The sequence below is a fragment of the Amphiura filiformis genome, chromosome 14 (genome assembly GCF_039555335.1).
Source record: "Amphiura filiformis chromosome 14, Afil_fr2py, whole genome shotgun sequence".
In the NCBI taxonomy this organism is placed as follows: Eukaryota; Metazoa; Echinodermata; class Ophiuroidea; order Amphilepidida; family Amphiuridae; genus Amphiura; species Amphiura filiformis.
In genome coordinates, this window is record NC_092641.1 from 33,779,193 (window position 1) to 33,802,984 (window position 23,792).

Sequence of the window (23,792 nt, forward strand, 5' to 3'; positions counted from 1 at the left end):
TATTGTATCTAAATTATTTTATATCAGGACATTCCTCATATTCAGAATATCTAATACAGGTGATAGGTAGCAAGATGGATCACACAGAACATGCAGAATAGTCTGTTGCCTAAGCCATAACCCGGACGTAGCATCCACAGGATGTTTATTGGTGTCATGTATATATTTCACACCTACTGATTTAGAATCTGGTGGGTGCCACTATGGCACACTTCGTCATTTTAAAATGAATGACCCCAAAATGACCCAGGGTTATACTGGGGTCAAAAATTGGAAGTGTTCAAATATCACTTTACAAAGTATATCATATTTATCTGTCTGGCTCAAGGATCCAAAATATGTAGGCCTATTTTTTTCTCAATACAACCTATTTTTCAGAAATTATATGCCGCAACAGGTCAAGGGTCAATTCCCAATTTGTACAGGGGTCAAAAATTAAAGTTGCCCCAATTTTGGTTTTAAGTTGTAGCAAATTGTTCATCTCCAACATCTCCTAATGTCTGGTTGATGTGCTACAGTGACAAAGATGCGTAGGTCAATAATCTAAATCGGATCAAATTCATATTTTTGGATATGCAATGTGATGAAACCCTGTAAAAGTTATGTGTCCTAAATAGATATTGGACTTAGTCTTAACTTTAAAATGGTATGGGTCAGTATTCCACAGGGGAGCAAGATGTCTGGAGGCCCCTTTGCTCCCCCCCCCCCACACACACACAACACCACCTCTGCTTGACCTGTTGTTGCACATAGCGTCTGATACACAGTCCACAGATCACACAATTTATTTTTAAATAAATTAAAATCTTTCTGCAGACATTTATTGATATTTCATGTGTACACAAAAGTATATTCCATTAATATGATTACTCAAAAAATACAAAGTAAATACATTATATATTCAGGCCAAACGGCTGAAAACTTCCTATTAGAACAGACATTTAGCTATTCCAGATGAAATCCATACACCCCCTGTAGAAGACAAACAAGACATTACTGTAAAAGTAGAAATTTTCGCGATATTTTTATTTTCGCGAATTTCGCGAGTGGATATAAAATCGCGAAAATAAAAACTCACGAAAATAGGTTTCTATTAGGTTTCTATTGTATCAATATCAAAACCGCGAAATTTAATTCTCGCGCAATTGACAAAATCTTCAAAAGCGCGAAAATATTGACTTTTACAGTACCATAATCACCCACAAAGGGCAAGTAGATTTCAAATGAGAGTCACCCAATCAGGTAAACCATTAACACACACTCCTTGTATGAAAGATTAAAGTCATGCCTTCCATAGGGGGTGTATGGATTTCAACTAGAATAGGCCATTGTTTATTTCAAGAAATATGTGTAGAATGTGCTACTGAAGTAGCATATGGCAAATGTGAAATCCATCTGATAAATATAAAATCAGACAAAAAAATGAAGATAGAATAAAAATGCAGTGTTTGTATTTTTATTACTTCCATTTTTTTCTCTTCATGCAAGTAAGGCTGCCGAATACAACATGGCACAATGCTAAGGATAGTAATTTACACTTTTTAGAGCGGGTTTATTTACATGTTTTTTTGCAATAGACATCATATATTTTGATCAAATCGGCCTATACCATGGTTCACATCAAGTTTGGAACTGACGCCAATGCTTTTAAGCGGTTGCGCCGCAAGTGTGAGGCCAAACTACCCTTGTACTGAATGTGCTTGCGTATGTATGCTCTGTGCAATTAACTTTACGCGTCTGTTTCGATACTGCACACAATAAAATATGCATCTACGTCCCTATAGAACTTGAAGCGAACCACAGTATATAGGCTATATACTTGTTGATCATTGGGTGGTGCAGATTATAGACAACATATTTTTTACAGAAAATTTCATCATTTTATCACCCATCATGATCAGTGCCCATAAACGTTTTTGCCACATTTGCTCACTTTTATTTATACCATAATTCATTACCAAATGTCAATAATCTGCTTTGTCCAGGCACCCTGGGCAAGACAGTCATTTTATCTTAAAGATCCTTGACCTGATCGACACCCTCATCCCCCATTTTTCTTCATCAAAACTGAGAAGAAAGCTCGTATTATTCTCATTACCCCATTTTAACGCCTGAGATATTGCAATGGTGTGAACGAAAACATAGTGATTTGTGGTAACGACACCCAAAGTGTATGTAGTATCCTATGGGGATATGATATGCATGTTTTTGCTTCTCATATCAAAATCACTGGAGCAATACAACTCTATTTTGAAACACATTGTTTTAATGGTAGGCCTCATTCTAAGATAGAAAACAGAACATGGAAAATAGGACCATAACTTTTTAACTCCTGTCTGTGGATTGTAAACCAGTGGCGTGGCGATGGGGGGGTGGGGGGGCACATGCCCAATTCAGCCAATTCTGCGCCACCTCCAAGCAATGAAAGTCAAAATTTGCAGCACAAAATCATTTGAAAGATCAATTTACAGATATTCAACTTCATTATAACCAAAATTAATTAGTGGTAGGCCCTATTTGTGCAAATTTTTCAATAATGGGTGGGGGCATCATTATGTATCCTTAGCCCTGGGCACCACAAGCCCCAGCTACGCCACTGTTGTAAACTGTGTACTGCCCTACTTCATTCTATATGAAGCCTCAAGGAAGAACAGATGATTAATTGTATTTTCAACTGATTGAGTGTCCCAGGTTAAAGAAGAAATAAGACAAACAAACAAAATGTGGTAGCATGGTGTTATACAACCAGCATGGAATGAGTGAATGTTCTTAGTCAGCATGGAATGTTCCCTCGGGGGTCACTTTGACACAAAAGTGCCTCACACCCGCATCCGAACACCTCTGAAATGCACCCTTAATGGTGAATTTTCACATAACCAAATTGCACCCCTTAATGGCGAAACACATGCAAAATCCTACCCTAAATGGCGTCAACTGATTTGATACCAAGGTGTCTTTTTAATGTTGCAGACATATAGATACTGAAGAAAACATGCTCAAAAGTAACAAGAATCAAATTTGTGCAAACTCACTCAAACAATAATATTACTAACCCACCCTAAACGTCTAAGGATTTGGCTGAAAAAGGACCCCTAAATGGCGATGCCTTCTGAAAAAGTACCCCTTTTTCAAAAAGACGTTGACGACGCTGTGTGGTGAAAAACATACCCTTTTAGACGTTTTTCTTGGACATGGGTGCGTAGCAAGTCAAGTAGTGAGTGACCCCCCGGGTGTTCCCTGAGCCTCATGGAAGAACAGAAGATTATTGGTTATCCACTGAATGAGTAACCCAGGTAATAGAAAAATAAAACAAACATATTGTGAGGCATGTTTTTTCTTCTATAAATATCCAATTGAAGCAATTTAACCCAAAACTTGGAATAAGACTGTTGTTTGGGTGACAGGCTCCATCCAGTAGTATAGCCAAGGAGGCAAAGAGGTGCAGTGCAGCTGCCACCCTGTGATAAGTCTTCACCCCTTGGAAACATTTTTAAAGTTTCTGAAAGAAAGTCTGAATTTATTTCTTTTCTGCCTTGCTGTCATTTTCTTCTTTGGCTTTGGCCAGGATTTCTGTTGCGCCATTTTCGTGTAACTTTGTAGCAACGGATATCCCAAGATCCTCTGCTGCTTTTAAAGCATCCTGGGAAATATTTGGAGCTATAATACTTGAATACATCTGATAACTGGTGCTTTGGTCCATTGATTCCTGTGAAAAAAAAACATAGAAAAGAACTTCTAAGGCCAGTATACATGATTAGTCTTACATTTTTACAGGTGTTTTTCTGTTGTGATAAACTTTGTGTTTTTGGTTCCCTGCAACATTTTTTTTAGCTCTCCGATACAATTAGCCTTGTCCTGGGCTTTGCACTGCTTCATTCGACATATATCTCAGCATTTAGTTGCCAAATCTACAGGTGGTTATGATAAGGATAATGAACTGAGTGCAATGCATTCGTCAAGATAATTGCACGCGCCGTGGAGTTATTGCATTTAGCTCGAGAGCCGATAGGCTCAAGAGCTAAATGCAATAACTCCATGGCAAGTGCAATTATCTTGATTTAATGCATTTGCACGATACATTATCCGTCATACACTTTGAGTGTAGGCCTATTAAAACAATAGGCAATATTAATTGCTGCATTCATTATATTAGTTTTAATATTAGGAAAATATCTTACATTTTAAAAACACCGTCAGGACATTGACCAGCTACGTAGCATTTAACTGGTAAAGAAAATCAATCCCTGTATAAGTTAGCTATCAATGGTATCGATTATGCCATACGTCATACTTTAGTAACTTCGCAAGCATGGTTTGTAACCAATTGACTTTATGTTGTGATCATTTAATATCGTGGTTTCGAACACAGAGAGCACTGAACCAGTTCATCTGGAAACGATCGATTTAAATGTCCGACTAGTACTACGGTGAATATCAACTGGACTTTATAGCTCTATAATTTGAACTTTAAAATCTACTTATATTAAAACACACGACATTGGGATTTAACAATTTGTTCAGTATTATCATAGGCCTTCAAACACATGTGTTTGAAGGCCTATGGTATTATAAAGCATGATCATGATATTATGCGCTAGTGTGTGTTTCCGGCCCGGCTATGTTATTTTAGATATAGGCCTACATGTATTTCATTTGTAAAATGCTGAATATTTTGCAATGGTGTCATCTTGTATAATTATGATCCACCTGTTTTTGGCCCTTTTTAATTAATACAAGCTCGATTATTCTCATTTGATGTTTGATTTATTTGAGGTCATTAATCATAATTTATGACAATGATCTTACCCTTTGCACGAGCGATTGCGAATAGGGTGCAACTCTACTAGTCTTATTACAAGACTGCCCTACCCCAACCCTAAACCCTAACCCTAAACTCCGTGAACGAGGACTGGACTCAAGTCTAGCGAGTTGCACCCTATTCGGTAATTGTACCCTATTATAGAACACCGTTTGTAACTATACCATTTTAACACCACAGAATGTATATTCGTACTTTTTTGATGGTATATATATCGAACAGACAATTATATAGTTGTGTGACCTCTGTGTCGAAAGCGTCACCTAACTCTACTATATGGTTATGTGAAAGTAGTATTTCTAGTATTTGGGCGTGCACGTATTATCTAGAATCTATTGTTTAGCGTGCAGGTTTTAGATAATGCATTGTTTAGCGTGCAGGTTTATATAATTTGGGCTGTGAAGGGTAGTTCGCGAAAATAATGCACGGGAGAAGAATACATAACGATGAATAGAAACGGGCACTAGAAGTGTATGAAGAATTAAATTAATTAACGAATTAAATATGACATTTGTCCTTTTCGCTTATATAATAAGAATGGTGTGACACAGATAGGCTGAACTATACTTTTTCTAAATCTTCATGGCTAGAGGAATGCATTGGAGCAGTTTTCAACAAATTTGAGCATTTATGACATTTCACCATCCTGTAGTGTCCATTTAGAATAAGAATTGACCACTTTCCCTAGAATTTAAACTTTTACAGCAGATTCAAACTAAGCACCCTTAAATTGACTTAACACACCTTTTTTGATGATTCTTCTAATTTAACAAATCCTTGATATAATAATAGTACCTTTAATTCTGATTTGTCATACCTTTGGTAATACTATTGGTGTTGATAAAGTAACAGTCTGTGTTTCTGTTAGGTACTGCGATCCGTCTAAACTAAGTACTGCTCCGGTTAAACTAAGCTGAAAAGAAAAATCAAGATAAGGACAAATGGACTGGAATGAAATTTTTATTTTGATCGTGAAGCCGATAAGACTACTAGGTGACTGAAGGAAGCCATTTGGATCTGCAGAAAAGGACATGACACTCTAAACAAGGAGGAGGGGGCCTACGCACTCAACAACATCTTTGACCAACTCATCACGCTCTCTATGGTGCTTCTTGGTTGTCCATAACAGGAAAAACAGTTTGATGTGATGCATTGCCAGTCTGGTGAAACCACTAGCATAGTGGTGAAACATCACTAAAACGTGAGTAAATCACCTTTGTTTTTAGATGGAATTGTTCATAACAAATTGTTTATTCCAAAAAATTAGTGATGTATTTTTCTGGAATAGGGAATAGTACATTGTACACTGTTGTACTGCTGGCATTCACTTCATTAGCTAAAACAAGGGGCTGTTGTTTTCTTTTGAGGGAGCTGATCATACTAGGGATCACAAACTCATAATTTTTTCATACCAAAAAGTTGGGGTCATAATTGTTTACAAAAAAAAAAACAGGGGGTTATAATTTTTACACCAAAAAATTAGGAGAGGGGTTGTAATTTTCAACCCCAGATAGGGGTGTCATACAAAATTTACTCTGGTCACTGACATATTTTTGAAGAAAATGACAGCCCCCATTAATGCTTCACATAGGCATATTAATACTACACACCTGATTATTTTCCAGTATTGAATGTGTACCAACTGGAGCGCTGCATCCTCCAGAAAGGGCTCTCAAAAGCGCCCTCTCTGCCACGCATCGTAGGAGTGTCTCTGGATGATGCAACTGTGAGATGAATTTGATGAGTTGTTGATTGTTTGTTTTAGTTTCTACAGCAAGGGCTCCTTGGCTGACAGCATAGAGACTGATATCCGGGGTCAATATCTGGGATGAGATAAGGAATTTAACAAATGATTTTACTTAAAAACACAAGAAATAGTTTATCTCGTGCTCTAAACATATCCTTCCTGCACACAGCCCACATCTATGGATTTCCTTCTATTTCCTGTACAATGTACATCCATGATGCCTTTATGGCATGGGAATGGTATTGAATCATTCACAAGTTTTGGGTGACTTTCAAACCTGTTTATAATAAGGAATAATCATCAATGTTTATGAAGTAATTGTAGTATGTTTTCCTTTTACCCTCATATCCAAGATGGCCGCCATTGTCCTATGCACAATATTGCGACTGGGAGTGTGATTTTGCCCAACTTGAAATATTCTGAGTTGCACATAGCACATGTTAAAGACGTAAACTATTCGTGATCTATGAATACCATAGAATTCCGTCTACAAGTATATGTGATGCGATCAAGCAAAATCAGTCGGAACTCAGAAATATTAAATTTTCAGTTTCTTCCAGGATAGTAAAAAAGCATTTACAAAGCTGCGTTTTGCAGAAAACCCCATTGAAATTGAACAACCAGTTCCCAAGATATGAGCAATTTAAAGAGTTTCCAAAACAAAAGGAAACAAAAGGAAATATTTCCTTTGTTTGGCTATATCTTGAAATCAATATTTCTGAGTTCCGACTGATTTTGCTTGATCGCATCACATATATGCCTCTAAACGAGGGGTTTTTTTTTGACGAAAGAGATGAGAGGCAGACACCCTCCACCAAAACATTATTTTGAGTTTGGCAACTATATTACTAATACAGGTGGCTGTACAAACACATATTATTGTAAGACCAATCAATTGTAATGTATTTGTGGAAGGTATTTGGCTTTTGTCTCTTTCTTCAAAAAAATCCTCGTTTAGAGGCATATATGCCTGCAGAAGGAACTCTATGGTATATTACTTGAAATTTGAAGGAATAGCTTAAAAGTATTGATGGAAAATTTAAAACCTTCTAACATTAACTAAAATGTAAATTGCATCTCTGGTAGGTTGCTTCGAGCGAACGCTCATGATGTGAAGTTGCACACTAACATCACTGACTCTGAGTGACTCACTAATAGTAATACATTTTAATCTTTTAAGGGGGTACTACACCCCTCAATAAATTTTTGTCTATTTTGCATTTTTCTCAAAAACTAATAACACAGTGGTAACAAAATTGATGTATATTATAGGGGCAAGGAATCCAATCACTACACTGGAATTTCAGTGACCCAAGGCAAGCGGTTCATTATTTATGATAAGAAAAGAGGTACCGCTAGAATGTACCTCATTTCCTATCATATTGTGACGGGACCGAGCGGCTAGGTACTTAGCAAGTGGTTTAATTGGTGGGTTTGCGAAGCTGGAATCCGCTACGCACTGGAAGAGTTATGATGGACCACAAAAGGACGACTGCGGCGACACTTTGTTCTACTTTCTTGAAACTTATTTATTACTACAGTTTGTCAGATCAACAATACGGATAACTCTGGCTTCGACTCAATACTTCACTTATACAGGAGGAAGTCGACTACATACTTAACAACTCTTTACTTCTTATCACTACGGTCTAACACACTGAAATCTGAAAGGTCTACTATTTCATTTCTGCACTTGAATTTGGGACTTAAAGCTCTACTGGTCCCAACTGAAAGGCACATCACGTGAACTCGCTATTTCCAAATTTGCTACTTGAAACTGCTAAGATTGTAACCACATCTAAGGAGCGTTTTGGCCTATGCCTCTTATCCTATAACAGCTAGATCCACAACAGGCGAGCAATAACAGAACAATAACAGGCTGTTGCAGAACAGTTACAGAACAGCAGGCGAGCGATAACAATATACAGGCTGTTGATATAAGGAGAAATAAGAAAAACTATTTAATATAATTAACTACTTAATATCTACACATACTATAATATAACATTGCAACACGAGTGACCTTAATGACTTGACTGAACAATCAAGTGTGTAACTCCTTGCTGAACCTTTTGTTAACTCCCCATGTAGAACTCTGATTTTTGGGAACTCTCCATGTATTAGTTTTTGAGACTCAGTAAAGATAGGGACTACTATTTTTCAAAAGCACATAAGACAAATAATGCTGAAGATTGGAGTAAAGCAAAGTCTCTTAGAAATAAAGTAAACAATATGAAATATTCACTGAAAAAGAGTTATTGTAACGAGGCTATAAATAACAACATAAATAATAGTAAAAATCTTTGGAAAGCAATTAAGAAAATTATACCAAACAAAACATCAAGTATACCTACAGCAGTTGTTAAAAAGAATGGTAATTACTCAGGTAACAAAAAGGATATGGCAAATGAGTTCAATGAGTTTTTCACTTCTATAGGTAATGAACTTGGGAGTAAATTTAATAATAACAATGATAATTATGTATGCACTTGTAATACTGTATGTTCTCATCAAAATCATAGTGTAAACAAATTTAGTTTTAGAGCAATATCTAATGAATTTGTTCTTAAACAAATAAGTAAAATGCAAAATTGTAAATCATCAGGATTAGATCCATTCAATGTAAGGTTATTAAAGTTGGCTGCGCCTTTCATCTCAAAATGCCTTGTTCATATTTGCAACCTGTCTTTGAATGGGTCTACTTTTCCTGATGCATGGAAGAAGGCTAAAGTAACTCCAATATTTAAATCGGGTGATAAAACTAATGTTAGTAACTATAGACCTATCTCTGTATTACCAATTGTATCAAAGATCATTGAAAGAGCTGTTCATGATCAATTATATGAATATATGAGTAATGTAGGACTATTATCAAATGCTCAATCAGGATTTCGTCCAAATCATTCCACAACAACAACCCTTCTAGATGTTCAAGATTACATTTTAAAGAATATGGATACAGGTTATGCTACAGGCGTTTTATTTATAGACTTAAAGAAAGCATTTGATACTGTAAATCATGATATTCTGATTAGGAAACTTAAACAATATGGGGTATGTGGGGATGAATTATTATGGTTTAAATCATACTTAAACAACAGAGAACAAACTGTTAATGTTAACTCAACTTTTTCTGACTTTAGGCCAATCGATATTGGTATTCCTCAGGGCTCAATTTTAGGTCCTTTACTGTTTATAATTTTTGTTAACTGTTTACCTAATGCTGTGTCTGAATGTAAAACTGTAATGTATGCAGATGATACCTCTTTAATGTGTAAAGCTAAAAATGAATCTGATCTTAAAATTCAAATGGAGTCATGTCTAAGTAGGGTAGCTGAATGGTTCAAAGTAAACAAACTCACTTTAAATGTTGAAAAGACTAAGTTTATGATCTTTGGTACAAACAAAATGCTTGAAAAGTTCAACAATGTACATTTAATATATAACAACAATGATATTGAAAGAGTAGATGAGTTTAAATATCTAGGTGTGAAATTTGATAGCAAGCTGTCTTGGTCAGCTCATGTCGATAATGTTAGTAAAACTATTTCCAAAAGAACTGGCATAATAAAACGTATAAAATATTTCCTTCCATACAAAACCACTGTAATGTTATCCAATGCTCTTGTTATTCCCCACTTTGATTATGGAAGCATGGTCTGGTCAAATTTTAGTGTAGAGTACCATAATAGGCTTCAGGTACTTCATAATAATTTAGCTAGAATAATTCTCTCAGCAGATATAAGGACACCAACTAATGATTTAATGAATACATTGCAGTGGGTTAAACTTGATCAAAGATGGCATAATACTCTATTAATGACTGTTTTCAAATGTTTAAAGAATGAATATCCATCATACTTATCTTCTCAATTTGATTTTGTTCATGATAACCATAATCATATAACTAGAAATCATACTTCTAATGCATTGATTGTACCAAAATTTAAATCAAATTCAGGTCAACGTACTTTTCATGTCAGGGCAGCCTATGCATGGAATTCTTTGCCACCGACAGTAAGAGCTCAGATGGAAAATATGACTTTAGGTCAATTTCAATCAAAAATTAAAGAAATTTAGGCCTGTCTTTATCTATATTTTATTCATTTACTTGCTTGATTTTTGTATATAAATATAATTATTGTATTTCTGTATTTTGAATCATGGTATTTATAATTATCTTGTAGTTGATGATACCATTATACTTATTTGTAATATATTGTAAATACTGTATGATACTTTGTAAATATTGTGTATCGTAATATATTTTGTTGCTATATTTACATGTAACAATGAGGGCCTGCTTGAAAAGCAGTGCTTGTCACTGAAGCAGTATAACCCTCAATAAAGAAAGAATAAATAATAATAATAATAACTCTCCTTAGTAATGACTGTCCAGTACAAGGCGCACCCATGGTCACTATTGAGCATTATACATTATGTTGCAATATTACAAATATTTTTATTACTAAGAAACATAGACAATTACTTTGAGTACCTGCTAATTGTGCACCATGTGAGAAGTACAATGATATTTAAACATTGGCTATCATTAGTCACTTCACAAAGAAATAATAAAAGGAGTTAATTTGGGTTCATGTGTATTTCCCCACAACATGATATAGTCTACAACCAACTCGCTCAACAACTCTACAAGGAAAATCAAAACTCGCCAACACACGACTCTCTTGGCATGTGAGAATTTTGAAATAGAGCAATTTGCAACAATTGACATAAGTGCACATTATTTTATAGCAAGGATTCATTTTTATAACACACAATTTCAACAAAGCATATAAAAGTATTTGGTGCTACCTGTATAATATATCAAAACATTGTTAATGAGTTACCTTTCTTTTGGAATGTACTACTAACTAGTGAAGGCCTACTGGGCTCACAAAATAAATAATACTTTAATAACTTCCAAATAGAGGACCTACATATTTGGTTGAAAATAAAAGGAATAAAGGGTAACTCGCCTGAACTCGCCTGATACCTCGACTTCAAAAACTCATATCTTGGAATAATATTTTTGGCAAGAAACAAGAAATCACAATATAAAATTGTACCTATGAATTTGGTCCTGAATTAGGTACACAGATTGGTAGCACACATTATTAAGAACACATATTTTAAATCTGACTCACTTTATGTGATCAGTTGTTGCACACATGATTATATATATAAAAAGCTGGTAACTTTATGTAACCAGTCACACATTTAGCATATAAAATGGGCGGGTTTCAATATAAAAAAATATGACGCATAGACACACATAATTATGATACACAATAAAATTTGCATAATCAGCACCATATAAAAATATGACACTCGAGTAAGGTGCCACCTTAATTTCTAGCACATTTCTGTAGCACCACATAACTATAGGCCTATACGTACATGTTAACTAGGCCTTACAGAAAAAGCACCAATATTTCTTTTGCAACCCTTTGGTTCACATTTGTCCTTAACTCGCTCGCCTTTACACTAAATAAACAAATGTTGATTTTTACCACTTATTTACTTCCGCCACTTATTACACTCAAACAGTTGCAATAGAATACGGTAATCTAAAATGGAATGATTTTTAATTCTGTTTCATTCACGCCCACCTACAACCTAATGAAACAATAATATTTACTTGGCACATGAATAATCTCTGGACCATGACTATAGTTCCATTTTGCATTGCAATGAGCTACAATAAATAATGGCACTTCTGCTCAAACCTGATGCCATTTTGCATAACTGACATTTATACGCCTACACACAAGTTTATGTAAACATGATAAATGCATAATATGAAGACACAGCGTTATCACCTATTCACTTGAACTTCACATGATTGAAATGTATAAACACCACTGATATGAAAGATTGATTTCTTTTAATCTAAAGATAACATTATTAAACACACATTTCTTTTGGCAATTTTGGTCCTCTGAGCTGACATCATAACAACCAGAAAAGCAATTAATCAATTAATTATGAACATCCAAATAATCCATGCCAAACAATATTTTGGTCTATTATTTTGGTACATGAGTCAAAATCACAACAATGGGCGAGCAATCACTTAATTAGGAGCATCTGACATAATATAAACAAAGTACAACATTCAATCTACTTTATACACCCTACACAATGCTTTGTATGGCAAATCGTACTTGTACGTGTACCGCGGCAAGCATGTACCTTGTCCTATGACCCTATTGCTTACGCGACAAATTGTAAAATATCAATTTCCAAAATGAAGATGATCTAGAAAATTACAAAGTTTACGGCCAATCACTCATGTCTTACTCTAACGAAGTTAACATCATGCTAAATACACATTAGTGATGACCCTTGCACGCTATTTAGCACCTGACATTATGTCAACAAAGAGGATTTCGAACCCAAATTCGAGATTGTCATGTCAAAAATACATAAATCTTGGCGACCATGTTTTGTTTACATGCAATTTGAATGCAGATCTGAATGCAAAACACGCACCAGAAAACATTAATTTCTATCATTTGAGAGCACTTAAACACACGCCAGCGGGCTCAATATGTGCTATAGATGTTTGTTTACTCAAATCTTAAAGGATTTTATATAAATACCTGAATCCCCAGCACTGTTTTAGTGATAAATATCACTCGTTCCGGGTTGTTTACACACAAATTCATGAAATCGCTGGTCACTGCTTTTTCCGGATTACGTCATTTCTCATGCAATTAGGAAGCGCGCCGCCAATAGCACATACAGGGGAGACCGAACGCGGTTTGCTAGGACATTTCGGATCCCCGTCACAATATACTGAACCGCTTGTCTTGAATCACTGAAATTTCAGTGTAGTAATTGGATTCCTTGCCCCAATAATATACATAACTTTTGTTACCAGTGTGTAATTATTTTTTGAGAAAAGTGCAAAAATAGTCATGATTCATGAATTTACCACAGGGCTGTAGTACCCCCTTAAGGGCACAAAATACCACTTGAGCACTTACCTGACTTATTCTATCACCCCATCCCATACGTTTTAGTCCTGCTACTGCAAGTATGATGGCGCTGTAGGTATCAGCTTCATCTAGTTTACGTAATCGTGTGTTCAGATTACCTCTCTGGCACAAGGTGTGTTAAGGTTTACAAGAGTATTCAATGGTAACAGAGACTAGGAAATATTTGCATACAATCAAGGATTCTCGAGTACTAATATACTATAGGATAAGCCACTCGTTTGCGCAAATGAAGTCAGTCATTCAGCCTATGCGCCTTCATGCATGTGATGGCATGGCTGTGTAGGAGTGTATTACCTGTGGAAGAGATGCTGCATGTTTACGTCATCGTTTCAAAAAAAATTAAATGGCGAAAAACGGCGAACAATTGGTCGTTTCTTTCCATTACTATCATATTTTGAAAAACCAAGTAGCTCAAGAGTTACCTCAATATGCTTGGAAAATATTTTCTTCGATGACCCCATGACGAGACTGGCTAAATAAGCTGTATTTTTGCGGAAAGGGTCGAATAATTGGCAGTCGATGTGCGCCATCTTGGAAAAATAGCTCGAAATAGACTTCCTCGACAGTCGTTCAAGATTGAGGAGATTTTAGCCTGACGATGTTAGACTTGATCAAGACGGAGTGTCGTTTGCACTGTATCGGTCTAAATGTGCACATTTCATACATAAAATTAGCTCGAAATTCAATAAAACAAGTAAAATATGGGTCTAATATTATCTCTACTAATATAAATTTGATGAAAATGGTATTTCTTTCTTAAAACAAATAAACATACTTTCAAATTGTGTTACAATCGTACCTGTACTTGCAGGTCTGAAACTAAGACTAATTTATCACCTCGATGCCCTAGCAACTGTCAATCAAATACAGGATAAGTCCTTTTGACCAATAAAGCAGTAACGCAGCATCATAGCCGTTCACAAGTACGTAAGTTTTAGGCTTACCACCTCGATGCATAGCAACCAGCATAGCAACCGTCACTCAAACTGCCGGTAAGTGACTTCATTTTTAAACAGGGATTGAATACGAGTGTCACGGCCCTGATACAATGTACAAGAACATTTTGTGCATTTTACATGTGGCATGGATTTGGCAAATTTTAAGTTTGCATTAACTTTTTTCCTTTAAAGAAATGACAAAGGTCACAAAAATTTGGGCTGCTCAAATCGGATTCCTCTCCCAATCATGAACATTTTATGCCATAAAAATGATGTGGTTTCGAGTAAAATCAGAAAGATTGAGTCATTGAAGTAGGAGACAAACAACAATAATAGATCCCACACAAACATCATCATCTGTTAATGAGGACCAATCATTCCATGAAATGCAAAAGGAGACAAAATTGCTATACCCAATTTGCATCTGCAACAGCATATTCTACAAGTTTTGATATTGATTGAGTAAATGACGCAGAGACACACAACCACGTGTGGGACTTGTTAGACATGCGGTAGAACAATCATCCATCACACAATCAGTTCATACACCAAATACCTATTATTTCTTTACAACATGCATATGTAACTCAAACTTTGTGCAAGAATTTAACTAAGGGATTTTTAATTTTTCAACCACAGAATCAAATTCTCAAAAAATTAGTAGGCCTACAATATAGTATATAGTGTGTTGTGCATTAGACACACAGAGGAGTAAGATATAACAGAGAAAGTACCAGTGTATTGTATGCTACCAGTTCTCGATATTCATGAGGGCCGATTGTTCGATCTTGCGTGTCTAACAATCACGCCAGCGCTCATGAAGCCTTCAGCAGTATCACGCAATCGAGCGTTGCGTGCTTTTCGTGATTATGCGATAGACCGTGAAAATACGCGGTTATTGCCTAGCAGTTGAAGAGGCGCTACAATCATCTGCCAAGACGTAGGAAATTTGGTTCCTGCATTATTGAGTTATTTTACATCATTTTACACCATTATTTTCTATTCATCGTGTTGTGGCTGCTGTTTTTATGTGTTTGTGCCTCATCTTGCACCGTCATAGTAACTATAGAACTGCATCAATTGTGTAATTTTGCTGATAATCTTGCCGCTCTACTACAGAACTCGTAAGCTTTACCGTGTACACATATCTGACTGTGTTGTAGCGTATTATTTAACATAAGGGTGACAATTACTATTTCCGTATCTATTAATTGGAATCCACGTTCATCTATAGTGGCAATAATGTCAGCCCTGTGCAGAACGTCGTAGCCCTCGCCTACATGCTTAACATTGTGTATACGTACTTTCAATACATGACTTAATATGGCCAGGTTATCATACACACCCAGTTTCCTGAAAAGCCTGAACAATTCCAGTCTAATCCCAAGCCCGATATCCAAGAACAATGTGATGACATCCAGAAATATCTGAAAAGAACTAAATGTGGTTGTCGTGGAGGACGCTTTCGCCAGAAACAAATCACTATCATTGAGGGACACAGACCCTCTAAAACTCACCATATGCCACGCCCCCCTTCTGTGCTGACCCCAGTTCGTCCAGAACTGACAAATCCATTACTGACTCAGAAAACTTATGATTATTCTACCCTACCTGGATTCTTCCTAACCAACACCCGATCAGCATTGAACAAAACAGATGAACTGGATATTCTTCTCCATCAGACAGATTTCGACCAGATTGACATTGCTGTGTTAACAGAAACCTGGCAGTCTGGCATGATCCCAGATGAATTCCTAGCACTGGATGGTTTTAATCTCTTCACCAGAACAAGAGCTGTCAAACGTGGAGGTGGAGTCGCAGTTTACACAAGAGACAATATCCCAGTAACTGTTTTAACTGATATCAAAGTTCCTGATGAGCTAGAGTGTATTTGGTTGTGGGTTCGCCCTTATCGATTACCACATCAAGTATCTGGAATAGCGGTTTTGCAGTCTACATCCCTCCTGAATCAGAACATCGTGATATGTTGGTCGACCACATAATTACAACTCTAGATGAACTCAAAATTAACCATCCTGACATGGGCATTGCCCTCCTAGGTGACTTCAATAGGACTGACATTAACCCCATTTGTCGAGCCCACTCTCTGAGTCAGGTTGTAAACAAACCAACTCGTAAGAATGCAATCTTAGACTTGATAATTACCAATGTTAAGAACTTGTACAAAATCCCTACTGTAAGTTCTCCTGTAGGTCTTAGTGACCATAACACCATCTACTGGTCTCCTAGAAATAGTAGAGTGATAGGAGGTAGAGTGCAAAAAAAGAAATGTTAGACCTTTGCTCAAATCTTGTATGCATGAATTTGGGAGATGGATCACTGATCACACCTGGAAGGAGGTTCTTAATGCTAAAAGCACTCAGGACAAGACTGATGCTTTTTACTCCACTGTTAGTTCAGCCATTGATACCCATTTTCCATCTAAAGTGGTCAAACTCCACTCTAGTGATAAACCATGGATCACTCCTGAGATCAAAAACCTCATTAAAAAAACGTCAAGCTGCTTTTACAGAGGGCAAAACTTACTTATGGCGTTTTCTTCGCAACAAAGTGATTCGTACCATTAGCCAAGCCAAAAAGTTCTATTATAGAGACCGTCAGAACCTCAAAAACAGTGATCCATCAGGTTGGCACAAGGGCATCCAAATGATCTGCAACAAGAACAGGCAGCGCCCTATTATCTCTGCTCCTGGCATTCCCCAGAATGACGAGAAAGCAATTGCTGAAGCAATTAACCTGAACTTTGCTTCCGTTTCGCAAAGTAGGCCCCCTGTCAATCATGGCGAATTACCTGCTTTCTTGCCTTCCAAACCTCCGCCTCAAATTCATGTCTGGGAGATGTATAGAGAATTGAGAAAATTGAATGCTAAGAAATCAGCCGGTCCTGATGGACTGCCAGGTAAACTTTTAAAGGAGTTTGCATGTGAGTTTAGTACCCCGTTGCTGACATACTTAATGCATCCTTTGCTGAGAGTTATGTCCCCCAAATATGGAAGGATGCCACTATTGTGCCTATCCCTAAAGAAATGCCAGCAACAAGTGCTAAGCTCAGGCCTATCTCCCTAACTGCTCTTCTGGCTAAGGTCAGTGAAAGTTTTGTATCCAGATGGATAGTTGAGGATATTTCCAGCTCAATTGATCGTAATCAGTATGGGAGCATTAAAGGATCCTCAACTACTCACTGTATGATAGAACTTCTCGATGTGCTCTACAAGGGTACTGATAAAGCTAACACAGTCGGTACGTTGGTGGTGACGGACTTCTCCAAGGCTTTCGACTGCGTCGACCACACCCTGGCCATACAGAAGCTGTATAACCTTGGTGTTAGAAGTGAGCTCATCCCATGGATTGCCAATTTCCTCACATCCCGGCGTCATAGAGTGCAATATCAATCTGCACTATCTGAGTGGGAGACTCTTTCATGTGGCATGCCACAAGGCACCTTACTGGGTCCCATTATTTTTATTGCTCTTATCAATGATGCTTCTGAAAATGCCAAAGCTTGCAGCTTCAAGTATGTCGACGACCTGAGCCTTGCGGAAGTCCGTCCTGCCAACCAGCCTTCTCAGATAGATTTGGATGTCCAGAACCTGGATGATTGGGCCAACATGAACCACCTCAAGCTTAATCCCTCCAAATGTAAGGTTATGCAAATCTGCTTCAAAAGGCAGCCGCCCAACCCACCTGATCTTGTTATTGCTGGAAAAAGCTTGAGTTGGTGAATGAAACCAAGATTCTAGGCCTTACTGTTCAGTCAGACCTATGCTGGGACTTACAAGTCAACAGTATGATTTCTAAAAGCAGTCGCAGAATTTACATGCTAAGCAGACTGAAGCGTTTTGGAGTACCCGTGGAGGACCTTGTTTCTGTGTACGTGGGATATGTTCGTCCCACTGTTGAGTATGCTTCGCCTGTATGGCACGGCAGTATCACCATCCAGCAAACTCAACGGATTGAAAGAATCCAAAAAAGGGCCTGCCGCATCATTCTTGGTTCAACATATACCTCGTACACAGATGCATTGTCCCTCACGGGTCTCCAATCGCTTGAAGAAAGGCGCCACCACCTTTACTGTCAATTTGCAAAGAATTGTACCACCTCTGAGAAATATACTCACCTGTTCCTTTCAACAAGAGTTCCCATGGTATGTGTCTTAGAAGATCCAGCACTTACCATGTCCCAAGGTACAGGACCAATAGATATGGTAACAGTCCCATTCCTTACCTCACAAGGCTTCTTAACCATCAGTAATCAATGTTTAAATCATCTGATCTTCTCTTGGTTTTTCTGATGTGTGTTGACTAAGTTGCTTTAATTTTTCTGTGAGGTGGGGGGTTGTGCATTAGTGTTTTTCATTGGCGGTGTGTTTTAATCATGATTATGTAGCAGCATTTTTACCTAGTTTTACTACAATTTGGCTGGTCCAATCTATGTGCAATATCTTGTTTTTCATTGAATTGAATGTAACTTCATTGAATGAAATTCTTAATGCCTGTGTTTATTTGTGTGTGAGGGCTGATAATCTGAATGTTAGAGTATATGAGCGTTGTAGAAATTCGATGGGTTGTGCGGGTGTGTGTGTGTGTGTAGGGTGAGTCTATGTATGCACATGAGAGAGCTTATATTTGGAGTGTTTGCAGGGACGCGTGGATATAATTGAGTTTTGTGAATTTTGATTTATAATTCAATGTAAATTTAATATATGTTTGATGTATTCAAGTGCTTCAGTAAGTGCAATTAATTTCTTTTAATAATCCTATTGAGTTTTTCAATGTAATTTTTTATGTTTTTATGTCATTATAATTGTAATATTTCATGTAATTTGGCCTCCGGGCCACAAATTGAAATAAATTTAATCTGAATCTGAATCTGAATCAGTCTCGCCTGTCGCATTTCATGGAACAATCGGCCCTCATTATCGGATGAGGCGGAGACTTTGACTGGTGGTACGCGGTCTGTTATCTCTTTCGTCCATGATTAGACATCAACAAGTTTAGTCCGTGTGCATTGCTATGGGTTCAGCTTCAAAAGCTTTCAAACAGTGAAACTTCATGCAAGCACCGTGTACACGTACACACCCTGCACTGCAGTCATCCCCACATACACACACTTTAAAAAATGCCACATAAATGCAGGAGAAACGACTGATCAATGTCTTGATGTCACTTACTACACCTGGCTATATGCACTAAGAGGTTGTGCATATGACGTATCATCCCGTAAATATGGCCGACTACTCAAATGCATTCAACAAAAGCATGATTGCACAAATGCACTACGACCAAATAGGTTGATGAAACACTTGATTGAATGGACTCCACTGCGCCATGATTACGGTGAAGGACACCGGTTCAAATCCTTTGTTTGGGACCAATCGATAAAAGCATGCTGGGCCTCTATAGCATCCTGCCACATAAATGCAGGTGAAACTACTGATCAATGCTTTGATGTCACTACCTACACTTGGCTATACACACAGATGTCTTTGTTACAACAGTAAAACAAAAGGATACAATATCTTGGAATTGAAGATGTGGATATTTCCGTTTGAGTTGTGCAACCCTCCTGACAGAGCTTGTACCAATGACACTGTGAACATATAAGAATAATTATCATCATCTGAGGCTCATCAGGATGCCACTCTGTAGGATTATTTCCATTATTATGTTTTCATGAATCCATGTGTGTGAAAATATTGGTTCAAAAAAAATAATGGTAAAATTTGATGTTTTATGCCCAATAGTAATTGGTCCTGGGAGATACTGAAGGGATGCTGCAGTCAAACAAAATTGTTTTGCTAGCCCAAGATCGCAACAGTTGGAGAAAACTTGTAGTCGCCTTCTCTGCAGCAGACTGATGATGATGATGATGATGATGATGATGATGATGATGATGATGATGATGATGATGATGATGATGATGATGATGATGATGATGATGATGATGATGATGATGATGATGATGATGATCAACCAATTTTACAAGTACTGCATAGTTTACATAACTTTTTTTACCATTTATAATATGAACTGATTATATGGGCGATTGATTTGATGTCAAACTGCCTTCATTGGATATGCTACTCAAATGTATGCAGATGACAGAGTCTATATGCATCATGGGATATTGACATGCATCATTCATGGGATATTGAAAAATAACTGGTCCATATCATACCTGCCTGGGGGAAGACTTTCTAATGTAGCTGAAGGATTCCCAGCATGCTTTGGGTGCAGAACCATTGCATCATGTGGATCTTCTCTCCTGAAAGATAAAATATGTTAACTCCTTATTTCACCTGGATTAATCATTCAGTGCTGGGTGGGGCATTTCATGTCTAGAACTCCAGCAAGGTCTAAGAAACAATTATACTGCACACAAAAAGTATCTATAAACTTAAAACAAAAAACAATTTCTTAAAGACACTAAGCCTAAATGACAAAAATATAAAGTGGTCGATAGATGGAGTCATGGAGTACTGTTCTACATATTTTGATACCTCATTCGACACGATGCGACTTTCTCATTTTAAAAGATTGTACATTATGGGTTTAAAAATCGACCAGTACTTACTCACACACTGCTGTAATTGCCATCTCTGGTGGCAAGGTACTAGGCAAGTCTTTCAATGAGTGTACTATCATATCTATCCTGCCATCTGCTAAAGCCACCTCTAACTCTTTAGTAAACAAGTTGCTCTCCCCAATTTGAGATAAGGCCACATTTTGAATCTGGTCCCCTATGGTTTCCATGGTTACTGCAAAATAAAAATATATCCAAATTAAAACAACAACAGCAGAAGTTTATGGTGCTTTTATCATGAAATTATTATTTAAATGTTGAGTCTTTCCATGCAAATTAGAAACCGTACGCTGGGGGTTCCTTAAGATCTGTCATCTAGCCCTAATTTTGCTACAGAACAGGGGGTGATAATACAGAATGGGCAATACAGAATCGCAGATAGTGGCTATTGACGGTGCTTTAACCTCAGTTTTCAATTTTAAACCTTGGAGCTAAGCAACATATCGTTTTAGTTTTTATGATTTTGGTCCAACATGAACAGAGGTTTCAACCATTTTTCCAGAACATGACTCCATTTCTTGACAGTAAGACCACTCAGGACCCCATGCCAAGGTAATTTCCTTCTTTATTTTTTTAAAATTTATCATTCATGCAAAGTTTATACCCTCCATCCCATTTGGGGATGCTATCCACAGGTAGGATACCTCTAATGATACCCCTAGGATGCAGCTCTAAAGTTCAGTAATTGGAGCGCATCCTTGATATTAAAGGTCCTTGTCATTTTTAATAATGGCATTTAGGTGCGCAACCTTTTCAGTAATAAACAGGAAAAAATAATAAATGTTGACACCTGGTACCGGGTAGTAATTCATATCAGCAGGCATGGAGGGGGAAGACATTGAAATGCCCCCTGATCACATTGTGTGTTAGCCAGCCACCCATCCACCTGTCATTTTGGATGGACAGGATGGGACAGGCAAGATCAATGCCTCTGGCAGACGCTAAATTCTGAAAATAATGATTGAATATGTTCTGTGAACTCAAAACAAGACCAAACTAATAAATCATGGCTATCGCAATATTAGCTAGTTGAACCAACAGCAAGGGCACAGGTCTGGTTTATGTTTCAAATTTTGGAAAGGCAGTTTTGGTGAAAATGATGGGCACTTGTCAAATCCTAGCTAAGACCCTGCATGCTCATGGACCAAGGGTAAATATCCTGATATGAAAAGTCCATGGTAAGGGGCCATTCCTGGAGTGTTCATGCCACTGCAAGCATATAGGCCAAAATGATGTGCAGTGGGAATTTGTGTTATCTTTGCCACCCTCTGACAACTGACTCCTAACACATTACTGCTGCAAGGATATAGATTCTACTTACAAATGTCAAATGTTGCTGCTGGATCAAGTTCCTTTAACTTTGCGATAACGGCCTCTGTCTGAATCATGGCCAACTGTAAGTCCACACAAAATACAAAAAGGTCAAGTTTGAAATAATTATCACATGATTGCACGCTGGGTAATTGGGCGCTAGCGGTATTTCCTTAATTGACTATTCAAATTTTTATAGGGAAAATGAAAGATACATTGTTGTTTTCAACTTCAAAAGAAGAAAGTGACATAAATTCAATTTTGGCATTGTTGACATGGTGCCTTCAGGAAAGAAATTACTAAGACCTAAATTTTGACACTGTATGTATGTTTGAAATTGTAAAACTATAGGACACTCAGTTATATCGCTGCATTCAGATTCAGAAATTTCAATTATCACAACAAATTATAAACATATCATTTTGGAGTTTGATTGACAGGTGACCTCATATACCAACTAGTTTCTCTATCTCATTGGCTTCTATTATAGTCTTAACCTTTTTAGGACAACCACAAAGCCTAATACAGGGTGTCCCTGAGAGAACTATACCTTTGAAAACTTTCATTCTTCTGACAGAAATAAAAGGAATAAAATAGCTGAATTATAACAATTTTTTTTTATTACCGTAATTTTTTTTTGTTGTATTATTATTATTTTTTTTGTTGAAAATCACACCTCATTTTTTATCCATGCCCAATAGTCACACATAAAATATGTACATGTGTTTATTTAACAATCATGACAATCAGTGGCCCTGATTTGGTAAAATGATCAAACTTGAAATTTGGACATTTTGAAATAAATTCCTATCGTGGGTATAAATGTGGGGGTGCTCTATCTGTTGGTGGTGTCCTCAAATCACCACCATACTTTGTTTTGAAGATAGCAGGACTTGACACTTTTGGTCACTTTCAGTGTACGGTATTTTATAATGTAGCAAAATGAGGTATCTCAGAGATAGAATATTTTACCTCATTAGCTAATAGAGGGTGCCAGACAAGCCCTGCCACATTCAAACAATCTATCTCAAGATAAATAATTTTACCATGTGTTTGTTTTTGTTTAGTAAATCAATGTAAAACATCTAACTTCCTAAAAACAGATGTTTTTTCAAAATTGCTCAACTGAATTTGCCAATTTTTTGCAAATAATAAAATTTTCTAAGATATTAAATGTGTTTATTAATTTGTTTGATGAAAAAAAAGTCAAGTTCTTTTTTTTTCGAAACAGCAATTTTCAAGTTTGATTGTTTTACCATGTTTAGCGCTTGATACAGATCATTAATTGTATTGATATTTGAATCTCTGGAGGAATTTTGTAAAACTCTTAAACATCAAGAATGAAACGGCCAATTTTTAAAACTCAGAAA

At 36.9% G+C, this 23,792-nt stretch overlaps 1 protein-coding gene across 2 annotated transcripts in view; it reads right to left on the reverse strand.

Annotated features, from left to right (window-relative positions):
- Positions 1-1,519: 1,519 nt before the first annotated feature.
- LOC140169997 (porphobilinogen deaminase-like) overlaps positions 1,520-23,792 on the reverse strand; it is a 30,420-nt gene continuing 8,147 nt past the window's right edge. For both annotated transcript variants that reach the window (XM_072193309.1, XM_072193310.1), the window contains exons 3-10: positions 22,433-22,505; positions 21,103-21,286; positions 20,707-20,793; positions 20,043-20,118; positions 13,559-13,672; positions 6,430-6,642; positions 5,637-5,732; positions 1,520-3,706 (exon numbers count right to left, since the gene is read on the reverse strand). In XM_072193309.1, coding sequence (XP_072049410.1) covers positions 3,518-3,706; positions 5,637-5,732; positions 6,430-6,642; positions 13,559-13,672; positions 20,043-20,118; positions 20,707-20,793; positions 21,103-21,286; positions 22,433-22,505 — 1,032 coding nt within the window. In that variant the 3' untranslated portion in view covers positions 1,520-3,517. The remainder of the gene's footprint in view (positions 3,707-5,636; positions 5,733-6,429; positions 6,643-13,558; positions 13,673-20,042; positions 20,119-20,706; positions 20,794-21,102; positions 21,287-22,432; positions 22,506-23,792) is intronic.